The following is a 19,045-nucleotide window of genomic DNA, read 5'->3' as shown; positions in this document are numbered from 1 at the left end:
AAGAGTTCTGAGAACTGATTTAGGTATTTGTCTCTAAATGTCACTTACTGCTATGAATGCTCAAAAAGGATGCCAAGCAAGCCAAAGTCAAAACAAAATAAACAATTATACAAGAATGTAGCAAAAGACAGACACACATTTTTGAAAGTGTCAGGATGTCCACTGACAGGGAATGCTTCTTTAGGAAACTGATGAGCACCTACAGACATACTAATGAAGTAGTTTATTTTATGGAGAATTTACAGCAATGAGTTTTTCTATTTGTAAGCTTCCCAGTTTCCTTTTTGCACACCCAACCTTTCTCACATGAATATTCATTCCACATGTTTCTGGGGGGATTTCAGCTCAGTGATGATGGAATTTTACTTTCAGTAGCTCTTAAAATCTATTTATTTAAATATTTTTGCAGAGGAACCAGAAATCTTCCTTGATATTGGAGTACAGGATTTGCTCTCTTGTCGTGCTGGCACAACAATTAAAATCCCAGCTGTTATCAAGGGTCGTCCAGTTCCAAAGACATTTTGGGAGTACGAAGGAAAAGCAAAAACAGCAGCAAAGGTTAGTAAAAGTAATAGGGTTTTTCTCCTAGACCTGTTTCTAGACATTTAAGTCTATTCCCTTTTACATTTATATTATTTCCCTTTGTTTTAGGAGGGAGGTCATAATGTACCAGAAGAAGCTAAGGTAAAGCAAGCAATTTTTTGACCTTAGTATTGTTGCATTTTTGAAACATAAAAATTCAAAGTTGATCTGTAACTTCTCTTTCTTCCTATAATTCACAGGTGGAAGCTACTGATACACGTTCAGAGATTATCATCCCTGAGTGCAACAGAAGCCATTCTGGACGATACAGTATTACAGCAAAGAACAAAGCAGGGCAAAAGACAGTGCATGTCAGAGTCAATGTGCTTGGTATGGTTTGCATATATTGAAGTATCCAAATATTAGGGCTTAGTCTTACTTTTCTACATACTTATGTAAAATTGTGTCTGTTGTGCTTTTATCTTTCAGATGTCCCTGGTCCACCAAAAGACCTAAAAGTAAGTGATATCACAAGAGGTAGCTGTAAACTTTCATGGAAGATGCCAGACGATGATGGTGGAGATAGAATCAGAGGCTATGTTATAGAGAAAAGAAATATTGATGGGAAGGCCTGGACGAAAGTCAATCCAAACTGTGGCAGTACTTCCTTTGTGGTACCTGATCTAATAACTGGCCAAGAGTATTTCTTCCGGGTACGTGCAGAAAACCGTTTTGGAGTTGGCCCTCCTGCAGAAACCATCCAGCGGACCACAGCCAGGGATCCAATCCGTAAGTAAAATGAAAGTCAAACAAATCCTTTAAAACCACATGGTCCTGTATAGTGGATTTATTCACTCTTCTGTTTTGGTTGTGAAGATCCTCCTGATCCGCCCATTAAACTGAGGATTGGCCTTGTAACCAAGAACACAGTGAGCCTGACGTGGAAACCACCAAAGAATGATGGTGGAGCTCCTGTTACACATTATAACGTTGAATGTCTCCGCTGGGATCGTACTGGAGAAGTGAAAGAGTCTTGGAAGCAGTGCAACAGACGTGATGTGGAAGAAACAAAGTTTACTGTTGAGGATCTTGTAGAAGGTGGAGAATATGAATTCAGAGTCAAAGCTGTAAATATAGCAGGTCCTAGCAGACCTTCAGCCACTGTTGGCCCACTTGTTGTCAAAGACCAGACATGTAAGTACTGATACTAGTAAATACAAATTCCGTTTTAAAATTATGAAGTACTTTTGTATGCTACTTTTTCACCATTTTGTTGTAGGTCCACCATCTATTGAGCTCAAAGAATTTATGGAAGTTGAAGAAGGAACAGATGTTAAAATTGTGGCCAAGATAAAGGGTGTACCCTTCCCCACATTAACATGGCTCAAAGCTTCTCCAAAGAAACCAGATGACAAATCACCAGTGGTGTATGATCAACATGTCAACAAGATCGTTGATGAAGATACTTGCACTTTATTGATCCAACAGTCTCGCAGAAACGATACAGGCTTATATACTATAACAGCTGTAAATAATCTGGGAACTGCTTCAAAGGAGATGCGGCTGAATGTTCTGGGTAGATATCAAGAACTCTTACAATTACATTAATTGATAGCATTTGTTTGATACTTGATTGATTCTTCTTACTTGTAATGTATCTTTTAGGTCGTCCTGGACCTCCAGTAGGACCTATTAAATTTGAATCCATTTTGGCCGATAAAATGACAATATCATGGCTTCCTCCATTAGATGATGGTGGTTCTAAGATTACAAACTATGTTATAGAGAAAAAAGAAGCAAATAGGAAGACATGGGTGTCTGTTACTAATGAGCCTAAGGAATGTATATTCACTGTTCCCAAGCTGATGGAAGGCCATGAATACGTATTCCGCATTATGGCACAAAACAAATATGGTATTGGAGAACCTTTGGATAGTGAGCCAGAAACAGCACGAAACCTTTTCAGTAAGTAAAAGTTTCAAGTTATGTCAATTGTTTCCATATGCTGGTATCTCTACAGCATCTGTTAAATACCACTACCGTTTTCTCTCTTCATTAAGTTTTCTAGATTAGCTTGAAGAGTTTTAGCAGTAATGCCTGGTTCTTAAAAGCATGTGCAGTGCTTAAAATATATTTCCCCCTCCTTCTGTTATGTTAAAATACAATCTCCATATTTTTAAGACTTAAATATACAAATAAGTGTTTATTTGGTAAGATTCGGGCCATTCTATTGTATTTGAGACATTATTAACCTCATAGATGAGAAAGAATCCATTTCCTACCTTCAGTTTTGAAAGAGAAAGTAAAATAGCTCAGACATAGGAGGAATGTTAGGCTGGCAAGAGAAAATGGTTCTTAAAACAGCATGTGTTGGGCTGGGCACTAAAATGAGGTAATGATCCAAAAAGGCTAGAAAAAGAATTTGACAATTTTTATTTGGGGGAAAGGTATTTCATTTTTCACAGAGTTATAGGTACCTGAATAGGGCTGAGAAACTGAATGAGGAAAGAAATCTTGTGCAGATGGCTAACCACCTAGTGCAGTGGTGACCATGTGAGTGCATAGCTCTTTTGCACTCTAGCTACTTCCTTGTATCTTTAGCATATTTTTCTTAAAGTTATGTGTGAATTTTTCTCCCTCAGCTGTCCCTGGACCACCTGACAAGCCAACAGTTAGCAGTATAACACGTGACTCAATGACAGTAAACTGGGAAGAACCAGAACATGATGGTGGCTCTCCTATTACTGGTTACTGGTTGGAGCGCAAAGAGACCACTGGAAAGAGATGGACCAGGGTTAACCGAGATCCCATCAAGCCCATGACACTGGGGGTTTCATACAAAGTTACAGGCCTTATTGAAGGCTCTGAATATCAGTTCCGTGTTTCAGCTATCAATGCAGCTGGTGTTGGCCCACCAAGCATGCCATCCGATCCAGCACTTGCTAGAGATCCTATTGGTAAATATTTAAAATTATTTTTTCTAAATTTGAAAATATTCAAATAAGAACATATAATATATTGTTGTGCTGTGTGATGATATTTTTCAGCCCCACCTGGCCCTCCTGTACCAAAAGTTACTGATTGGACAAAGTCTTCTGTAGACTTGGAGTGGACTCCACCAGTAAAGGATGGTGGTTCTAGAGTCACTGGCTACATTGTTGAGTTTAAAGAAGAAGGAAAGGAAGAATGGGAACGGGTAGGTGGAAAACCATTACAGAATCTGCACTTCTCTCTGTGTCTATCAATATGAATTGCTCCAGGAAAGAAAAAACAAAACAAAACAATCTTTAAAAATTTTCGCTGTTAAAGTTGTTTTCTAAAAGTTTGCACCATAATTATCTTTTTATGTTTAAAATACAAAACCAAGCTCGCTCTTCCTCAATATGGAGTTAACTTTGCAATTACTAGATATAAATTTTTATACTTTCTATTTAAAAGATGTGGGAAAATATGTAGGTAATATGGGAAAAAAAAACCACAGAAGACTAAGTTAGAACTGTCAGAAAGATAACCCCACTGGTATCAGATGATGCCAAAGTGCTTACAACTACTATGTTTCTACATTTTCCTCATTTTTTTCAATAGTGATTTGCTGAAAATTTAACTGGTGCACACCTTGGGTATTTTTTAATATCTCCATAAATACATGGGTTCATTTTAAGTAAGACGTACGTTTCCTATACTTTTTCCAGTTAAAGAGAATTTATATTGGGTTTTGAAACTAAAAGAACTAAATTCCTTTTTTGTTGTTGTTGTTCTCAATTATATATTTATGTGTCCAAAAATACATGTAATTTCTTCTGAGACCAGACTATTGTAATTGCTAAATTGCTAAATTCTAACAATCTTCTATGTTAGAATATGTTAGGAAAAAGATGAATCTTCAGAATAGCTTGTAGGTCCATGACATATATTCCTTTAAAAATTTCTGACGAATTCTGTGTGGGCTAGATCCATGTATGCTTAATACTTTTGTGTGCTTGTAAATGTGAAATAATAGCTAATGTTAGATTTGTTTCAAACTGCAAAGAAATGGATGATATCTTCATGTTTGCTGATGTTGCAATGTTTTTTTCTAGGTAAAAGATAAAGAAATCAGAGGAACCAAGTTTGTTGTGACAGGATTAAAAGAAGGTTGTTTTTACAAATTTAGAGTTAGAGCAGTAAATGCTGCTGGCATCGGAGAGCCTGGAGAAGTTACAGACATTATTGAAATGAAGGACAGAATTGGTATTTAGCGTTTTGATTTACATTTTTAGTACCTCTAACTCAAAGTAAGAAAAATAAATCATTGACTTTTCTTTTCTCTTCCTTCAGTGGCTCCTGATATTAACTTGGATGCAAGTGTCAGGGACAGAATTGTTGTTCATGCTGGAGGAGTAATTCGGATCATAGCATATGTCTCAGGAAAACCACCTCCAACAGTGACTTGGAGCAGGGATGAGCAAGCTTTGCCAGAAGAAGCCAAAATTGAAGAAACAGCTATTAGTTCTTCTGTGGTCATCAGGAATTGCAAAAGGAGTCACCAGGGTTTATACACTCTTCTTGCTAAAAATGATGGCGGTGAGAGGAAGAAGACCGTTATTGTTGATGTGCTAGGTAAATAGCAGCTTCACTGCTTGTAAACAAGTACAGTCTCGTAATATTCAGCATATATGCTTGAAAACTCAATTTTTTTCTTTGCTTTCAGATGTGCCAGGCCCAGTTGGAATGCCACTCCTTACAGAAAATCTAACCAATGACTCATGTAAATTGTCGTGGTTTACTCCAGAAGATGATGGTGGCTCTCCTATAACCAACTATATAATTGAAAAACGTGAATCTGACCATAGAGCTTGGACTCCAGTGACCTACACAGTTACAAGGCAGAATGCTACTATTCAGGGACTCATTCAAGGGAAAGCCTACTTCTTCCGAATTGCAGCTGAGAATATAATTGGCATGGGTCCTTTCACAGAAACAACAAAAGAGATTCTCATTAGAGATCCAATAAGTAAGAATATTTTTGGTTTGGATAACAGTGATATGAGATTAATACACTGGAAGACTTTGAATATGCCGAAAAATTAATCTACCTTATTTTTACTTTATTCATAGCTGTTCCTGACCGTCCAGAAGACCTAGAAGTAAAAGCAGTTACCAAGAACTCGGTTACACTAACTTGGAACCCTCCAAAATATAATGGAGGCTCAGATATCACCATGTATGTTCTAGAGAGCCGTCTCATTGGAAAAGACAAATTCCACAAAGTTACAAAGGAGAAAATGCTTGATAGGAAATTCACTGTAGAAGGCTTGAAAGAGGGTGACACCTATGAGTATCGTGTGAGTGCCTGCAATATTGTGGGGCAAGGCAAGCCATCATTTTGCACTAAACCAATCACGTGCAAGGATGAAATTGGTATGTTTCTTCTTCATATTTCTTTTGAAAATAGTAATTACGTTTACTGCTTTTTCATAGTAATATTGCTGACACTTGTGGGCATTGTGCATTGTAATATTGTCTTTCAGCTCCTCCCACACTTGACCTTGACTTTAGAGACAAGCTTATTGTCCGAGTTGGTGAAGCTTTCAGCTTGACTGGACGTTACTCAGGCAAACCTGCACCAAAGGTTACTTGGTTAAAGGATGATATTGTTGTGAAAGAAGATGACAGAATAAAGATCAAGACAACTCCTACAACTCTTTGTTTGGGGATACTAAAATCTGTCCGTGAAGACACAGGCAAATACTGTGTTACTGTGGAGAACAGCACAGGATCAAGAAAAGGATTTTGTCAAGTTAATGTCGTCGGTAGGTTTTACTGAACAATATTGTCTGTGATTTGTATTAGTGATTAGACTTAATTGTGTTTTATAAAATGTAAGTATTGAGATGTGTTCTTTATTACAATAATTCAATTTACTGCATTCTCAGTTACACTAAAAGGGTATTCATTAATTTTGAGCACATATTTAACTCTGAATTGGTTTATTCAGCATGAATAACTTAATGTCTCCACATATGTTTAGAGAATATCGACACTGTAGAAAATGTTAATCACCAAATACATTATAAACATTGAGGAATTAATTCCAGTATGTCAAACATGTATTACAGATGAATAGCCCTGAAGTCTTGATTCCTTATTACAACTGTGATGTCTAGTTTCTAATTTTATACTATATTTGCTGCATTGACACAGTTTAATCTATGTTGCTTTGTGAAGTTCATAAAAAAGCTTTATTTTTTCTTAAATAGATCGCCCATCACCTCCAGTAGGCCCAGTTATATTTGATGAAGTCTTTAAAGATCATATGGTAGTTTCCTGGAAACCCCCATTAGATGATGGAGGCAGTGAAATTACAAATTACATAATTGAGAAGAAGGATACACACAAAGACTTGTGGATGCCAGTTACATCTTCCACAGTGAAGACAACATGCAAAATTCCCAAGCTTCTTGAAGGAAGAGAATATCAAATTCGAATTTATGCTGAAAATCTTTATGGCATAAGTGATCCTCTCATCTCTGATGAGATGAAAGCCAAGGACCGTTTCCGTAAGTTTTTCATTTTCAATTTTATTTGGATACTCCAGTCTTTATTCTGTTTGTAATGCTCATACACTCTTTCGCTTCTCCCCCCAGGTGTTCCTGATGCACCTGAGCAACCAGTCATTAAAGATGTAACCAAAGACTCTGCAGTAGTGGTTTGGAACAAACCATATGATGGAGGCAAGCCAATAACAAACTACATTGTAGAAAAGAAGGAAACAATGGCTACCAGATGGGTCAAAGCTACCAAAGACCCAATTTTCCCCAGTACAAAGTTCAAAGTACCTGATCTCCTTGAAGGCTGTCAGTATGAATTCCGTGTTTCAGCAGAAAATGAAATTGGTGTTGGTGATCCTAGCCCACCATCAAAGCCAATTTTCGCTAGAGATCCAATCGGTAAAGTATCATGTTTCATTTCTCATTGAATTTTTAATTCACTCAGATTCAGTTAGAAAATTATCCTAATAGTTTCCTTTTCTGTCTCCCATTTCTTTTTTTTTTTTAAACTTTTTTTAACAGCAAAACCAAGTCCACCTGTTAATCCAGAAGCAGTAGATAAAACTAAAAGTTCAGTTGATTTATCGTGGCAACCACCGCGCCATGATGGAAATGGCAAGATAATCGGCTACCTTATAGAGTATCAGAAAGTTGGAGATGAAGAATGGAAACAGGCTAATCTTACAGCAGATTCTTGTCCTGAAACAAACTACAAAGTCACTGGTCTTACTGAGGGATTAACCTATAAATTCAGGGTCAAGGCAGTCAATGCAGCAGGCGAATCTGATCCAGCCCATGTTCCTGATCCAGTGGAAGTAAAGGATAGGCTTGGTGAGTTTAATAAAATCAGATCAGTTTACCTAAGAACAGACTTCTTTTTCCTCATTTTGTAAAAACTTGTATTTTTGATTTCAGAACCTCCTGAGCTAATACTTGATGCTAATATGGCCCGAGAACAGCATGTAAAAGCTGGAGATACCCTGAGACTTAGTGCTGTTATTAAAGGTGTTCCATTCCCAAAAGTTACTTGGAAGAAAGAAGATCATGAGGTCTCACCCAAAGCAGATATTGAAGTTACGGGAGTTGGCAGTAAGCTTGAAATCCGTAACACTGTCCATGAAGATGGTGGAATGTACTCCTTGACAGTTGAAAATCCAGCTGGTTCAAAGACTGTTTCAGTAAAAGTTGTGGTCTTAGGTAATCTTTTTGTGTCCTTTCTATACAATGTCTTTTTACTCTATAACTGGAGATTAAGAAATAAAGGAATTTCTGGAAAATATCTGTAAACCAAGTTATATTTGTATTTTTATGCAAATACAAAAAATAGAAAAAGGACAAAAAATTACATAAAATATAATATAGTTTATCTTGACATTTACAAAGTTTTTTAAGAAATGCTTCAGTTACCAAATAAATAATGGAACTTTTCTTTTTCAATGTTAGATAAGCCTGGTCCACCCAGAAATCTGAATATCAGTGATGTTAGAAGTGACTCTTGCTATCTTACTTGGATGGAACCAGAAGATGATGGCGGCTCTGTGATTACTAACTATGTGGTGGAGAGGAAAGATGTAGCTTCTGCACAGTGGGTAGCCATCTCATCATCCTCCAAGAAACGCAGTCATATGGCTAAATATCTGATGGAAGGCACTCAGTATCTCTTCCGAGTTGCAGCTGAGAATCAGTATGGTAGAGGTCCATATGTGGAAACACTTAAGCCTATCAAAGCTATAGATCCACTGCGTAAGTGTTTTTCAGTTATATGATTTGATTTCTTCATGTGGGATTTGGTAATTTTGAGGCTGTGCTATTGGTATGAACATGATACACTGGTACCATAGATTTTCCATCCTAGTAACCATTTTGGTTTTGTATTTTAAAAGATCCTCCAGGGCCACCAAAGAATTTGCATCATGTAGATGTTGACAAGACTGAAGTTTCCCTTGTTTGGAATCGACCAGATCGTGATGGTGGTGCTGAGATAACTGGGTATTTGGTGGAATATCAGGAAGATGGTGCAGATGAATGGACAAAGTTCCAGACGGTCCCTATGCTAGACTGTGTTGTTACAGGCCTACAGAAAGGAAAAATATACAAATTCCGTGTGAGAGCTCAAAACATTGTTGGTCTTAGCCTTCCAGATACGACAATACCAATAGAGTGTCAAGAAAAACTAGGTAATTTTTTGGTTTTTCATGGTTTTTTCACTGATTTTTTTATCTTTTTGTATAAGCATTTGCTCTGAAAAAGTAATTTCCATTTTTCTCTAATTTCAGTACCTCCATCTGTGGATCTAGATGTGAAGTTAATTGAAGGTCTCGTTGTTAAAGCTGGCACTACAGTGCGCCTTCCAGCAATTATGAGAGGTGTGCCAGTTCCCACAGCAAAATGGGTTACTGATGACACTGAAATTAAACCAGATGGCAAATACAAGATTGAGACTGACAATTACTCAACTGTGCTTACTATCAAAGACTGTGTAAGAAAAGATACGGGAGAATATCTGCTCACAGTATCTAATGCAGCTGGCAGCAAAACTGTGGCTTTGCACCTTACAGTTTTGGATGTTCCAGGCCCACCAACTGGTCCTATTAATATTCTTGAAGTTACACCAGAATATATGGTTATTTCTTGGCGTCCTCCTAAAGATGATGGTGGGAGTCCTATAATAAATTACATTGTTGAGAAGCGCCAGTCAAAGAAAGAAACCTGGGGAGTGGTTAGCTCTGGAACAAGTCACACAAAAATTAAGGTTCCACGATTGCAGAAAGGCTGTGAATATATTTTCCGTGTTCGTGCAGAAAATAAGATAGGCATTGGTGCACCCCTGGATTCGGAACCAACAGTTGCTAAATACATGTTTGATCCACCATCCCCACCTGGTAAACCAACTGTTTATGATATTACAGAAAATGCTGCAACAGTGTCTTGGACTCTACCAAAATCTGATGGTGGAACTCCAATAACTGGTTATATACTTGAGCGTCGGGAAGCATCTGGTAAATGGGTGCGTGTCAATAAGGCACCTATACTTGATATGAAATACAGAGTTACTGGTCTTTTTGAAGGCAACACATATGAATTCAGAGTTTTTGCAGAAAACATGGTGGGCTTAAGCAAACCATCTCCAAGCTCTGATCCAATAAAAGCATCACGTCCTATCACTCCTCCTGGACCACCTATAAATCCAAAATTAAAAGACAAAACTAAAGAATCAGCTGATCTTGTGTGGACAAAACCCCTCAAAGATGGTGGCAGCCCAATTCTGGGATACATTGTGGAATGCCAGAAAACTGGAACTACACAGTGGAACAGGATTAATAAGGATGAACTCATTAGACAGTGTGCTTTCAGAGTACCTGGATTAATAGAAGGAAATGAATATAAGTTCCGAATAAAAGCTGTCAACATTGTGGGAGAGGGAGAACCAAGAGAGCTACCAGAAACTGTACTTGCAAAAGATATTCTTTCTCCTCCAGAAATAAGCCTAGATGTGACCTGTCGAGACTTAATTACTGTCCGAGTAGGTCAAACAATACGTATTACTGGTAAGGTAAAAGGCAGACCAGATCCTGAAATAACATGGTCCAAAGATGGCAAAGTGCTAGTCCAAGAAAAGCATGTTGAAATACTTCATGACCTACCTAATGTTGAGCTGCAAGTGAAAGAAGCCAAAAGATCTGATCATGGCAAGTATATAATAGCAGCAAAGAACAGCTGTGGACACGCTCAAGCTTTTGCTATTGTTAATGTACTTGACAGACCTGGACCATGTCAGAACCTGAAAATAAGCTATGTCACAAAAGACTCTTGTATGATCTCTTGGGAGAGTCCAGTGGATAATGGTGGCTCTGAAATTACAAATTACATAGTAGAATACCGTCAACCAAATCAGAGGGGATGGTCAATTGTCTCCTCTGATGTTACTAAAAGATTAGTAAAGGCAAATCTTGTAGAGAACCGTGAGTACTTCTTCAGAGTTTGTGCAGAGAACAAAATAGGTCCAGGTCCTTGCATTGAGACCAAGACTCCTATCCTTGCTATCAATCCTATTGACAAGCCTGGAGAGCCAGAAAATCTTCACATTGCAGAGAAAGGAAAGACATTTGTATATCTGAAATGGAGAAGACCAGATTATGATGGTGGAAGTCCCAATTTAAGTTATCACGTTGAGAGAAAACTGAAGGATTCAGATGAATGGGAAAGAGTTCACAAAGGCAGCATTAAGGAAACACACTACATGGTAGATAAATGTGTGGAAAATAAAATTTACCAGTTCCGAGTTCAAACTAAGAATGAGGCTGGTGAAAGTAACTGGGTAAAAACAGCTGAAGTTGTTGTGAAGGAAGATCTCCAGAAACCAGTGCTAGATTTGAAGTTAAGTGGGGTTCTAACCGTGAAAGCAGGTGACACAATTAGAATTGAGGCTGGAGTCAGAGGAAAACCACAACCTGAAGTTGTATGGGCAAAAGACAAAGATGCCACAGATCTCACCAGATCTCCAAGAGTCAGTATTGAAAACACTCCTGACACATCTAAGTTTGTTCTCACAAAATCAAGGCGTACTGATGGTGGGAAATATGTGATTACAGCAACTAATACAGCTGGTAGCTTTGTAGCGTATGCTACTGTTATTGTCTTGGATAAACCAGGTCCCGTACGAAACTTGAAAGTCACTGACATTTCAAGTGATAGGTGTACTGTTACTTGGGATCCTCCAGAAGATGATGGTGGTTGTGAAATACAGAACTACATCCTGGAAAAATGTGAGAGCAAGCGTATGGTTTGGTCTACATACTCTTCCTCTGTCCTAACAAACTATGCCAAAGTGACACGCCTCATTGAAGGTAATGAATATATATTCAGAGTGCGTGCAGAGAATAAAATGGGCACTGGTCCACCAACAGAAACACATCCAATTATTGCAAAAACGAAATATGATAGACCTGGACGCCCCGACCCTCCAGAAGTCACGAGAGTCAGCAAAGAAGAGATGACTGTAGTTTGGAATCCACCAGAGTATGATGGTGGCAAATCAATTACAGGATACATTTTAGAGAAGAAAGAGAAACGGTCACTAAGATGGGTTCCTGTTACTAAAACTCCAATCCCAGAGAGACGCAAGAAGGTTACTAATCTCTTCCCTGGTCACGAATACCAGTTCCGAGTCAGTGCTGAAAATGAAGTCGGACTTGGAGAACCAAGCTTGCCATCAAGACCTGTAATAGCCAAAGACCCAATAGGTAAAATACCACTGAATTTTTCTGCATTATTTCAATGTTAACAGATTGCTGAACTGTACATCTGTGATCTAATCTGTAATTTTTACTGTCTTGCAGAACCGCCTGGTCCTCCCACAAACTTGAGAGTGGTTGATAGCACAAAGACTTCCTTAACCCTTGGCTGGGGAAAACCAGTGTACGATGGTGGTGCTCCGATTATTGGATATGTTGTGGAAATGAGACCAAAAGTTGAGGGTGCTGATCCTGAAGCAGGGTGGAAACGATGTAACGTTGCTGCTCAAGTTATTCATACAGAATTCACAGCTACCAGCCTGGATGAGAAGCAATTATATGAGTTCAGGGTTTCTGCCCAAAACCAGGTTGGCCTTGGCCGACCAGCGGAATTGAAAGAAGCTGTGTCTCCCAAAGAAATTCTTGGTGAGTTTTCCCATTCTCTTTCGGGGTGTTTACATATAACAATTTATTTGCTTTAAGCTTATTTTATTTCATATGAAAAACTTTGCATTTCATTTCTTTGTCTTTCAGAACCTCCTGAGATTGAGCTGGATGCAAGCATGAGAAAGTTAGTCACAGTCAGAGCAGGATGCCCTATTAGACTTTTTGCCATTGTTAGGGGTCGCCCTGCACCAAAAGTCACCTGGAGGAGAATGGGTGTTGATAACGTTATCAGAAAAGGACAAGTTGATCTGGTTGACACTATGGCCTTCTGTGTCATTCCTGATTCAACACGTGATGACTCAGGCAAATATTCATTGACACTTGTTAATGCAGCTGGAGAAAAGGCTGTATTTGTGAACGTCAGAGTTCTGGGTAAGTAATGAGAGAAGTACCTCAAGACAATTTTATAACTATTTTGAATGGTCCTTGCAGGAATATTTATGAACCCCAGATGCAGCAGTTTTTGAGCATAACTCCTATCATCTAGCACTAGCTCCCTCCATGTAGAAGGCTTTTGGTCCCTGTCTTGGTATGAAAGACAGGTATCTGCTAGGGAGGGGTGGGGCCTCTCTAGGAATGGGGAATTCCAATCCCTTCCCTCCAAGTTATTATAATTTAGAAGATTAAAGAGGCTTTTCAGGCAGAGCTGTAGGGAAAGGAATAACAGTTCTTTACTAGTAAGTATAACAAGGCAAACAAACAACAACAACTACAGCATTAATAATAAACAGAACCAGGAACCTCAAGGGGCTTTGTTTCACAAAGCCCGGGGCAGTCTGATCCCTTGGGACCCTGAGAGCACCAATCTGGAATGGTGGAAACTCCCAGACTGGTGGATGGTATGGCGGGGGTCCCCAGCAGGCAAACGGGGAATGTGCTGGCAGGCAAGAGGAGTGTCCTGGCAAAGTGAGCAGTGCTGAAGAAGCCACGACAGCTGGGCAGGGCTGGCCCAGCACCAGCAGGGAGGTGAAGGAGGCTCTGAATTCCTGGGCACTCCAGCAGATGATGGATGGTGGTAGAATTCCCAGGACCGGACCCTCTGTTAACAGTGGACTCCTCAGGCAGCAAGCAGCAGCCTGACTGTGCCTCTCTGGTGCTGAGAGCAGGAAAAAAGAAACTCAGCTCCCCCCAGCCCTGTCCTTTTCTCTCCCCCAAACATCATGTGATCGTCTCCCTCCCGGCCACATCTTTTTATGTTAGTCGAGTACTAGTAACTTATGGGGAAAAATTCTTTAAGACAAAAAGGAACAAATCTAACCTCCAACAGTCCCCTTTAGTTTTAACTTATTAAAGAAGATAATATTAACATAAATTGAAATTTCTTCATAGATACTCCTGGACCTGTGTCAGACTTCAAGGTTTCAGATGTCACCAAGATGTCCTGCCATCTTTCATGGGGACCTCCAGAGAATGATGGGGGTAGCCCAGTGACTCATTACATCCTGCAGAAACGGGAGGCTGACAGGAAGACCTGGGCAACTGTCACGGCAGAACTAAAGAAAACTAGTTTCCAAATAGCAAACCTTGTGCCTGGAAATGAATATTACTTCAGAGTAACAGCAGTAAATGAATATGGGTCAGGTGTTCCAAGTGACATACCAAAACCTGTTCTAGCAACAGATCCTCTAAGTGAGTATGCTTCTATGTATATTTTATGTTTGCCTCCATGGGCAATGCTGCTAACTACTCAAGTGTAAACATAAGTATTTCTGTGTCAGTTTCTTTCAAATAATATGATCAATGAATATAGTACCTTTGAAATTATTACAAGTTTCACTCTTTTCTATATTGTCCTTGTTGAATTTGCATGGATAGCATTCAATATTCAGGAGTATGAAAATCTTGGAAAGTCCATATTTAATGCATTTCTTTTTCCTCTGAAAGGTGAACCTGATCCACCAAGAAAACTTGAAGTTACTGAAATTACAAAGAATAGTGCTACTCTAGGCTGGCTGCCACCACTGCGTGATGGAGGCTCTAAAATTGATGGATACATTGTTAGCTACAAAGAACATGATCAACCAGCAGATCGCTGGACAGAATATTCAGTCGTTAAAGATCTCTCCATTGTTGTAGCTGGTCTGAAAGAAGGAAAGAAGTACAACTTTAGAGTGGCAGCTAGAAATGCTGTGGGAGTAAGTTTGCCAATAGAAGCTACAGGAGAATATGAAATTAAAGAACAACTCAGTAAGTAACAATTTAAATAATCCCTAATATATTGCTTGAATAATTAAATGAGCAAGATATACACGTTTTTACACAGAAAGACATTTGTTTTATGGAGTTATATGGAGGATTATGGTTAACTGTACTGAATATTTTGACAAGTCAGAAAAAAAATGAGATTTCACCACTAATTCAGAATTAATAAATAAATTTTCAGGTATGGTCTCTGTTGAAACCAGAATTAGGAAGAAATAATAAATACCTTCAATGAAGTTTAAATGAAAGAGAAAGTGTCAGACTAGAAGTTTGAGAGATAAATGGGAAACTGAAGCTGTTTTAATGTAAGAGAAAATAAGTGGTTAATATTGTAAGGTTCGTTGAGAATATAAAACAAAAATCAAGGACAACAGGTTGGCCTATTTAAGGTAGCAGGGTGTGCTGTCTTGAAGGCAAAACCAGCGAGAGACTCCAAGTCAGAAAAAACAATTTAATAGGAGAGGAAGAAAAAAAAGTAAAATAAAATAAAACATATACAATGGTACAAAAGATCACTGACAGAGTCAGAATACAACCTGAAACCGTGGTGGTAGCAGTCCAGATGAAGTGGTCTTGTTGAAGCAGTGTTCCTGCAGAAAGGTCTAGTAGCTCTTGTCCTCTGGGAATCCAGTGGGTAAGGCTGCCTGTGCTATCCCAGATGCCAGATTATATCCAGGTGGGAATGCTTGGCTCCTCCCCCTGGGCGGAGCATCTCACAATGGACTGATATAATTTTATCAGTTTTGTAATGGGTCCTTGATTGTCCATTAAACAGAGATAGCTCCTAGGGAGAGTTATCTATGAGTCATGCAGGAAGGTATTGATGGGCCATTAACAGAAGATAGTCTGGAGGGAGGGAGCAAGGGAAACAGTGGTGCACAACTTAGTTTCAACATTTCATGTAGATGGTGATAGAATACATCCTTTGGGCACATTTTACATTGTAACCTAGGACACAGGGTTCTTGAGGCACAGGAAGATGTAGGGCAAGGACAAGATGATTAGAATCTTCATAATTTTGGACATGGGAAGAAAAACAGAGGTATAGGAACAGGAGAATGAACACTAGCTAGTGGAAGGAAGTACACCAAAAATGCTTCCAGGTTTCTTTTTGGGGAAAAAAAAAAAAAAAAAAAGATTTTGTGCAAAAGAAGTAGGAGAGAAATAATTCAAGGATACAGAAAGATTGACTGTGAAAGCAGCTTTGTCTCAGTAAGAACTTCAGTTGTCTTCCCTTTAATTTTTCTTGCAGAAGGTCAGCAATAAGTGAGCAACCAGTTTCAGATAAAAAGGGGAATTCTATTTAGTGCATTAATAGTGCACAGATGTCTACATAAATGTGTGTAAAGGCAATCTAAATTCATAAATATTCTCTTATAAACTGTGCAATAATGTAAGAGTAAGATTGGAATGGATATTGCCACCTGCAGAAACTAAAGCTGTCCGTAAGTGGAACGTAAATTAAAGATTCTCTAGTTATTCATATAGGTGATTCCACCTTAAGAGAGAAGCAGAGAATTTTCACATGAAAAAAAATAAGAAAAAATAAATTAATGTGTTACAATGAGTTTATTTGCTTCAATTTTTTTTTTTTTTTTTCAGTCCCACCTAAGATTCTGATGCCTGATCATGTTCACATTAAAGCTGGAAAGAAACTGAGAATTGAAGCTCATGTATATGGGAAGCCTCAGCCAGTCTGTAAATGGCTAAAAGGAGATCAAGATGTAGTTACATCCAGTCGCCTTGCTGTGCATAAAGCAGAAAAGTCTTCTGTTCTTATCATTAAGGATGTGACTAGAAAAGATACTGATTTTTACACTCTTACTGCAGAAAATAGCTCTGGTACTGATAGTCAGAAAATCAGAGTGACTGTCATGGGTATGTTCCATTTGGTTGTTCTTCATTCCAGCTTTATATAAAGCTGGTTTTGCTGTATTCCAGTGGCTGCCATTTTATTTCATCCCTTTTTCCTAATATACTTCTTTTCATGCAGATAAACCAGGTCCGCCACAGCCTCCATTTGATATTTCTGAAATAGATGCCGATGCTTGCACTCTTTCTTGGCACATACCTCTTGAAGATGGTGGCAGCAACATTACAAACTATGTAGTTGAGAAATGTGATGTAAGCCGAGGAGACTGGGTAACAGCTTTATCTTCTGTCACAAAGACAAGCTGCAGAATTGGAAAACTGATTCCTGGAGAAGAGTATATGTTCCGTGTTCGTGCTGAAAATCGTTTTGGGATTTCTGAGCCACTCGTTTCTGGCAAGATGATCGCAAGATACCCATTTGGTATGCCAGTTTTTGATAGCAGTATTTTTCTATTTAAACTTTCTAGTAAGAAAACATACAATTGATGTCTATCTTCATATTCTTTTCTAGATGTTCCCAGTGAACCAAAGAATGCACGTATTACCAAGGTCAATAAGGACTGCATTTTTGTTGCTTGGGATAAACCAGATAGCGATGGAGGCAGTCCAATCACTGGCTATCTTATAGAGCGCAAAGAAAGGAACAGTTTACTGTGGGTGAAAGCTAACGACACAGCTGTGCGCTCCACAGAATACCCTTGTGTGGGCCTCATCGAAGGTCTTGAGTATACTTTCAGAATTTATGCATTGAACAGAGCTGGAGCAAGTAAACCTAGTAAACCAACCGAGTTTGTCACAGCAAGAGCACCAGTTGGTAAGCCACCCATACCAATACTTTGCAACAGACTATTTTTATGATCATTTTCAATATATCTCCGACCTAATATGATCTCTAGTTTGCCCTTCTGTTTATACTTTCATATTTACTATGACATCGCTCTGATTGCACTGTCTAGATATGCAGTAAATAGGACCCAGTAATATTAAAGCCACTTTTTAATCTGTTAGCTCTTTTTTGGAAAAATGTGCTATAATATGTTTTTATTTGCCATAGATCCCCCTGGAAAACCTGAGGTTATTGACGTCACTAAGAGTACTGCATCACTGGTATGGACAAGACCAAAGCATGATGGTGGTAGCAAACTTATTGGCTACTTTGTCGAAGCTTGCAAATTACCTGGTGATAAGTGGGTTCGTTGCAATACAACTCCATATCAAATACCCCAAGAAGAGTACACTGTGACTGGTTTGGAAGAGAATGCTCAGTACCAATTTAGAGCAATTGCCAAGACAGCAGTTAACATTAGCCAACCTTCAGAACCTTCTGATCCTGTGACCATTCATCCAGAAAATGGTAAGTAATATAAAAGCAGTTGATAGCTCTGGAAAGAGTCTGTGCATGTTGGGAACTAACACTCATGTGAAGAGCAAGACATTTATCTTCTACTAGACTGATTAACTCTTGGACTCTTTCCTTTCAGTTCCTCCCAGAATAGAGTTGGATCTGTCTATGCAATCACAGCTTACAGTGAAAGCTGGAACTAATGTGCGTCTGGAGGCAAATGTGTATGGCAAACCAATGCCAGCAATCACCTGGAAGAAAGAAGGAGATGTTTTAAAGCCATCTGAAGGTGTAAAGATCACCACAAAGAGAAATCTTGCTACAGTTGAGTTGTTCAGTGTTAACAGGAAGCAAACAGGAGACTACACTATTACTGCTGAAAATGCAAGTGGATCAAAGTCAGCAACCATTAGGCTTAAAGTACTTGGTAAGCTAAAGACCATCTATTAATAAATACATTTATAATTAAATTATAAGCAAAAGATAGAACTATAATAATGTGATGTTAATTGTTCTAGATAAGCCTGGCCCACCAGCCTCTGTCAAAATCAAACACATGTATGCAGATCGTGCAATGCTTTCATGGGAGCCTCCTCTGGAAGATGGAGGTTCAGAAATTACTAACTACATTGTAGACAAGCGTGAAACAAGCAGACCTAATTGGGCCCAAGTCAGTGCCAATGTACCCATTACAAGCTGCACAGTGGAGAAACTAATAGAAGGACATGAGTATCAGTTCCGCATTTGTGCTGAAAACAAATATGGTGTTGGAGACCCCATCTTAACTGAACCAGCAGTTGCTAAGAACCCATATGGTAAGTGCTCTGTGGAATAGCTTCATTAGTCACTGGGTTTTTGTCTGTGCTTCTGAATGTGAATGTAATTTTCAAATAAAT

At 38.7% G+C, this 19,045-nt stretch overlaps 1 protein-coding gene across 1 annotated transcript in view; it reads left to right on the top strand.

Moving 5' to 3' along the window:
- TTN (titin) overlaps positions 1-19,045 on the top strand; it is a 242,806-nt gene that overhangs the window by 171,891 nt on the left and 51,870 nt on the right. Inside the window, 31 exon segments of the mRNA XM_040069199.1 lie at positions 410-558; positions 652-684; positions 783-912; positions 1,012-1,311; positions 1,399-1,716; positions 1,802-2,098; positions 2,188-2,487; positions 3,165-3,479; positions 3,570-3,718; positions 4,602-4,752; positions 4,840-5,121; positions 5,213-5,515; positions 5,620-5,922; positions 6,033-6,314; positions 6,762-7,061; positions 7,149-7,451; positions 7,575-7,883; positions 7,968-8,249; positions 8,496-8,795; positions 8,936-9,229; positions 9,329-12,295; positions 12,392-12,712; positions 12,821-13,105; positions 14,063-14,362; positions 14,618-14,920; positions 16,538-16,813; positions 16,929-17,228; positions 17,319-17,621; positions 17,862-18,161; positions 18,289-18,576; positions 18,668-18,964. Of these exon segments, the coding sequence (XP_039925133.1) occupies positions 410-558; positions 652-684; positions 783-912; positions 1,012-1,311; positions 1,399-1,716; positions 1,802-2,098; positions 2,188-2,487; positions 3,165-3,479; positions 3,570-3,718; positions 4,602-4,752; positions 4,840-5,121; positions 5,213-5,515; positions 5,620-5,922; positions 6,033-6,314; positions 6,762-7,061; positions 7,149-7,451; positions 7,575-7,883; positions 7,968-8,249; positions 8,496-8,795; positions 8,936-9,229; positions 9,329-12,295; positions 12,392-12,712; positions 12,821-13,105; positions 14,063-14,362; positions 14,618-14,920; positions 16,538-16,813; positions 16,929-17,228; positions 17,319-17,621; positions 17,862-18,161; positions 18,289-18,576; positions 18,668-18,964 (11,040 nt within the window).

The sequence above is a fragment of the Hirundo rustica genome, chromosome 7 (genome assembly GCF_015227805.2).
Source record: "Hirundo rustica isolate bHirRus1 chromosome 7, bHirRus1.pri.v3, whole genome shotgun sequence".
Classification (NCBI taxonomy): domain Eukaryota; kingdom Metazoa; phylum Chordata; class Aves; order Passeriformes; family Hirundinidae; genus Hirundo; species Hirundo rustica.
Note: the sequence above shows the minus strand (reverse complement) of the source record. Positions and strands in the feature narration are given on the sequence as shown.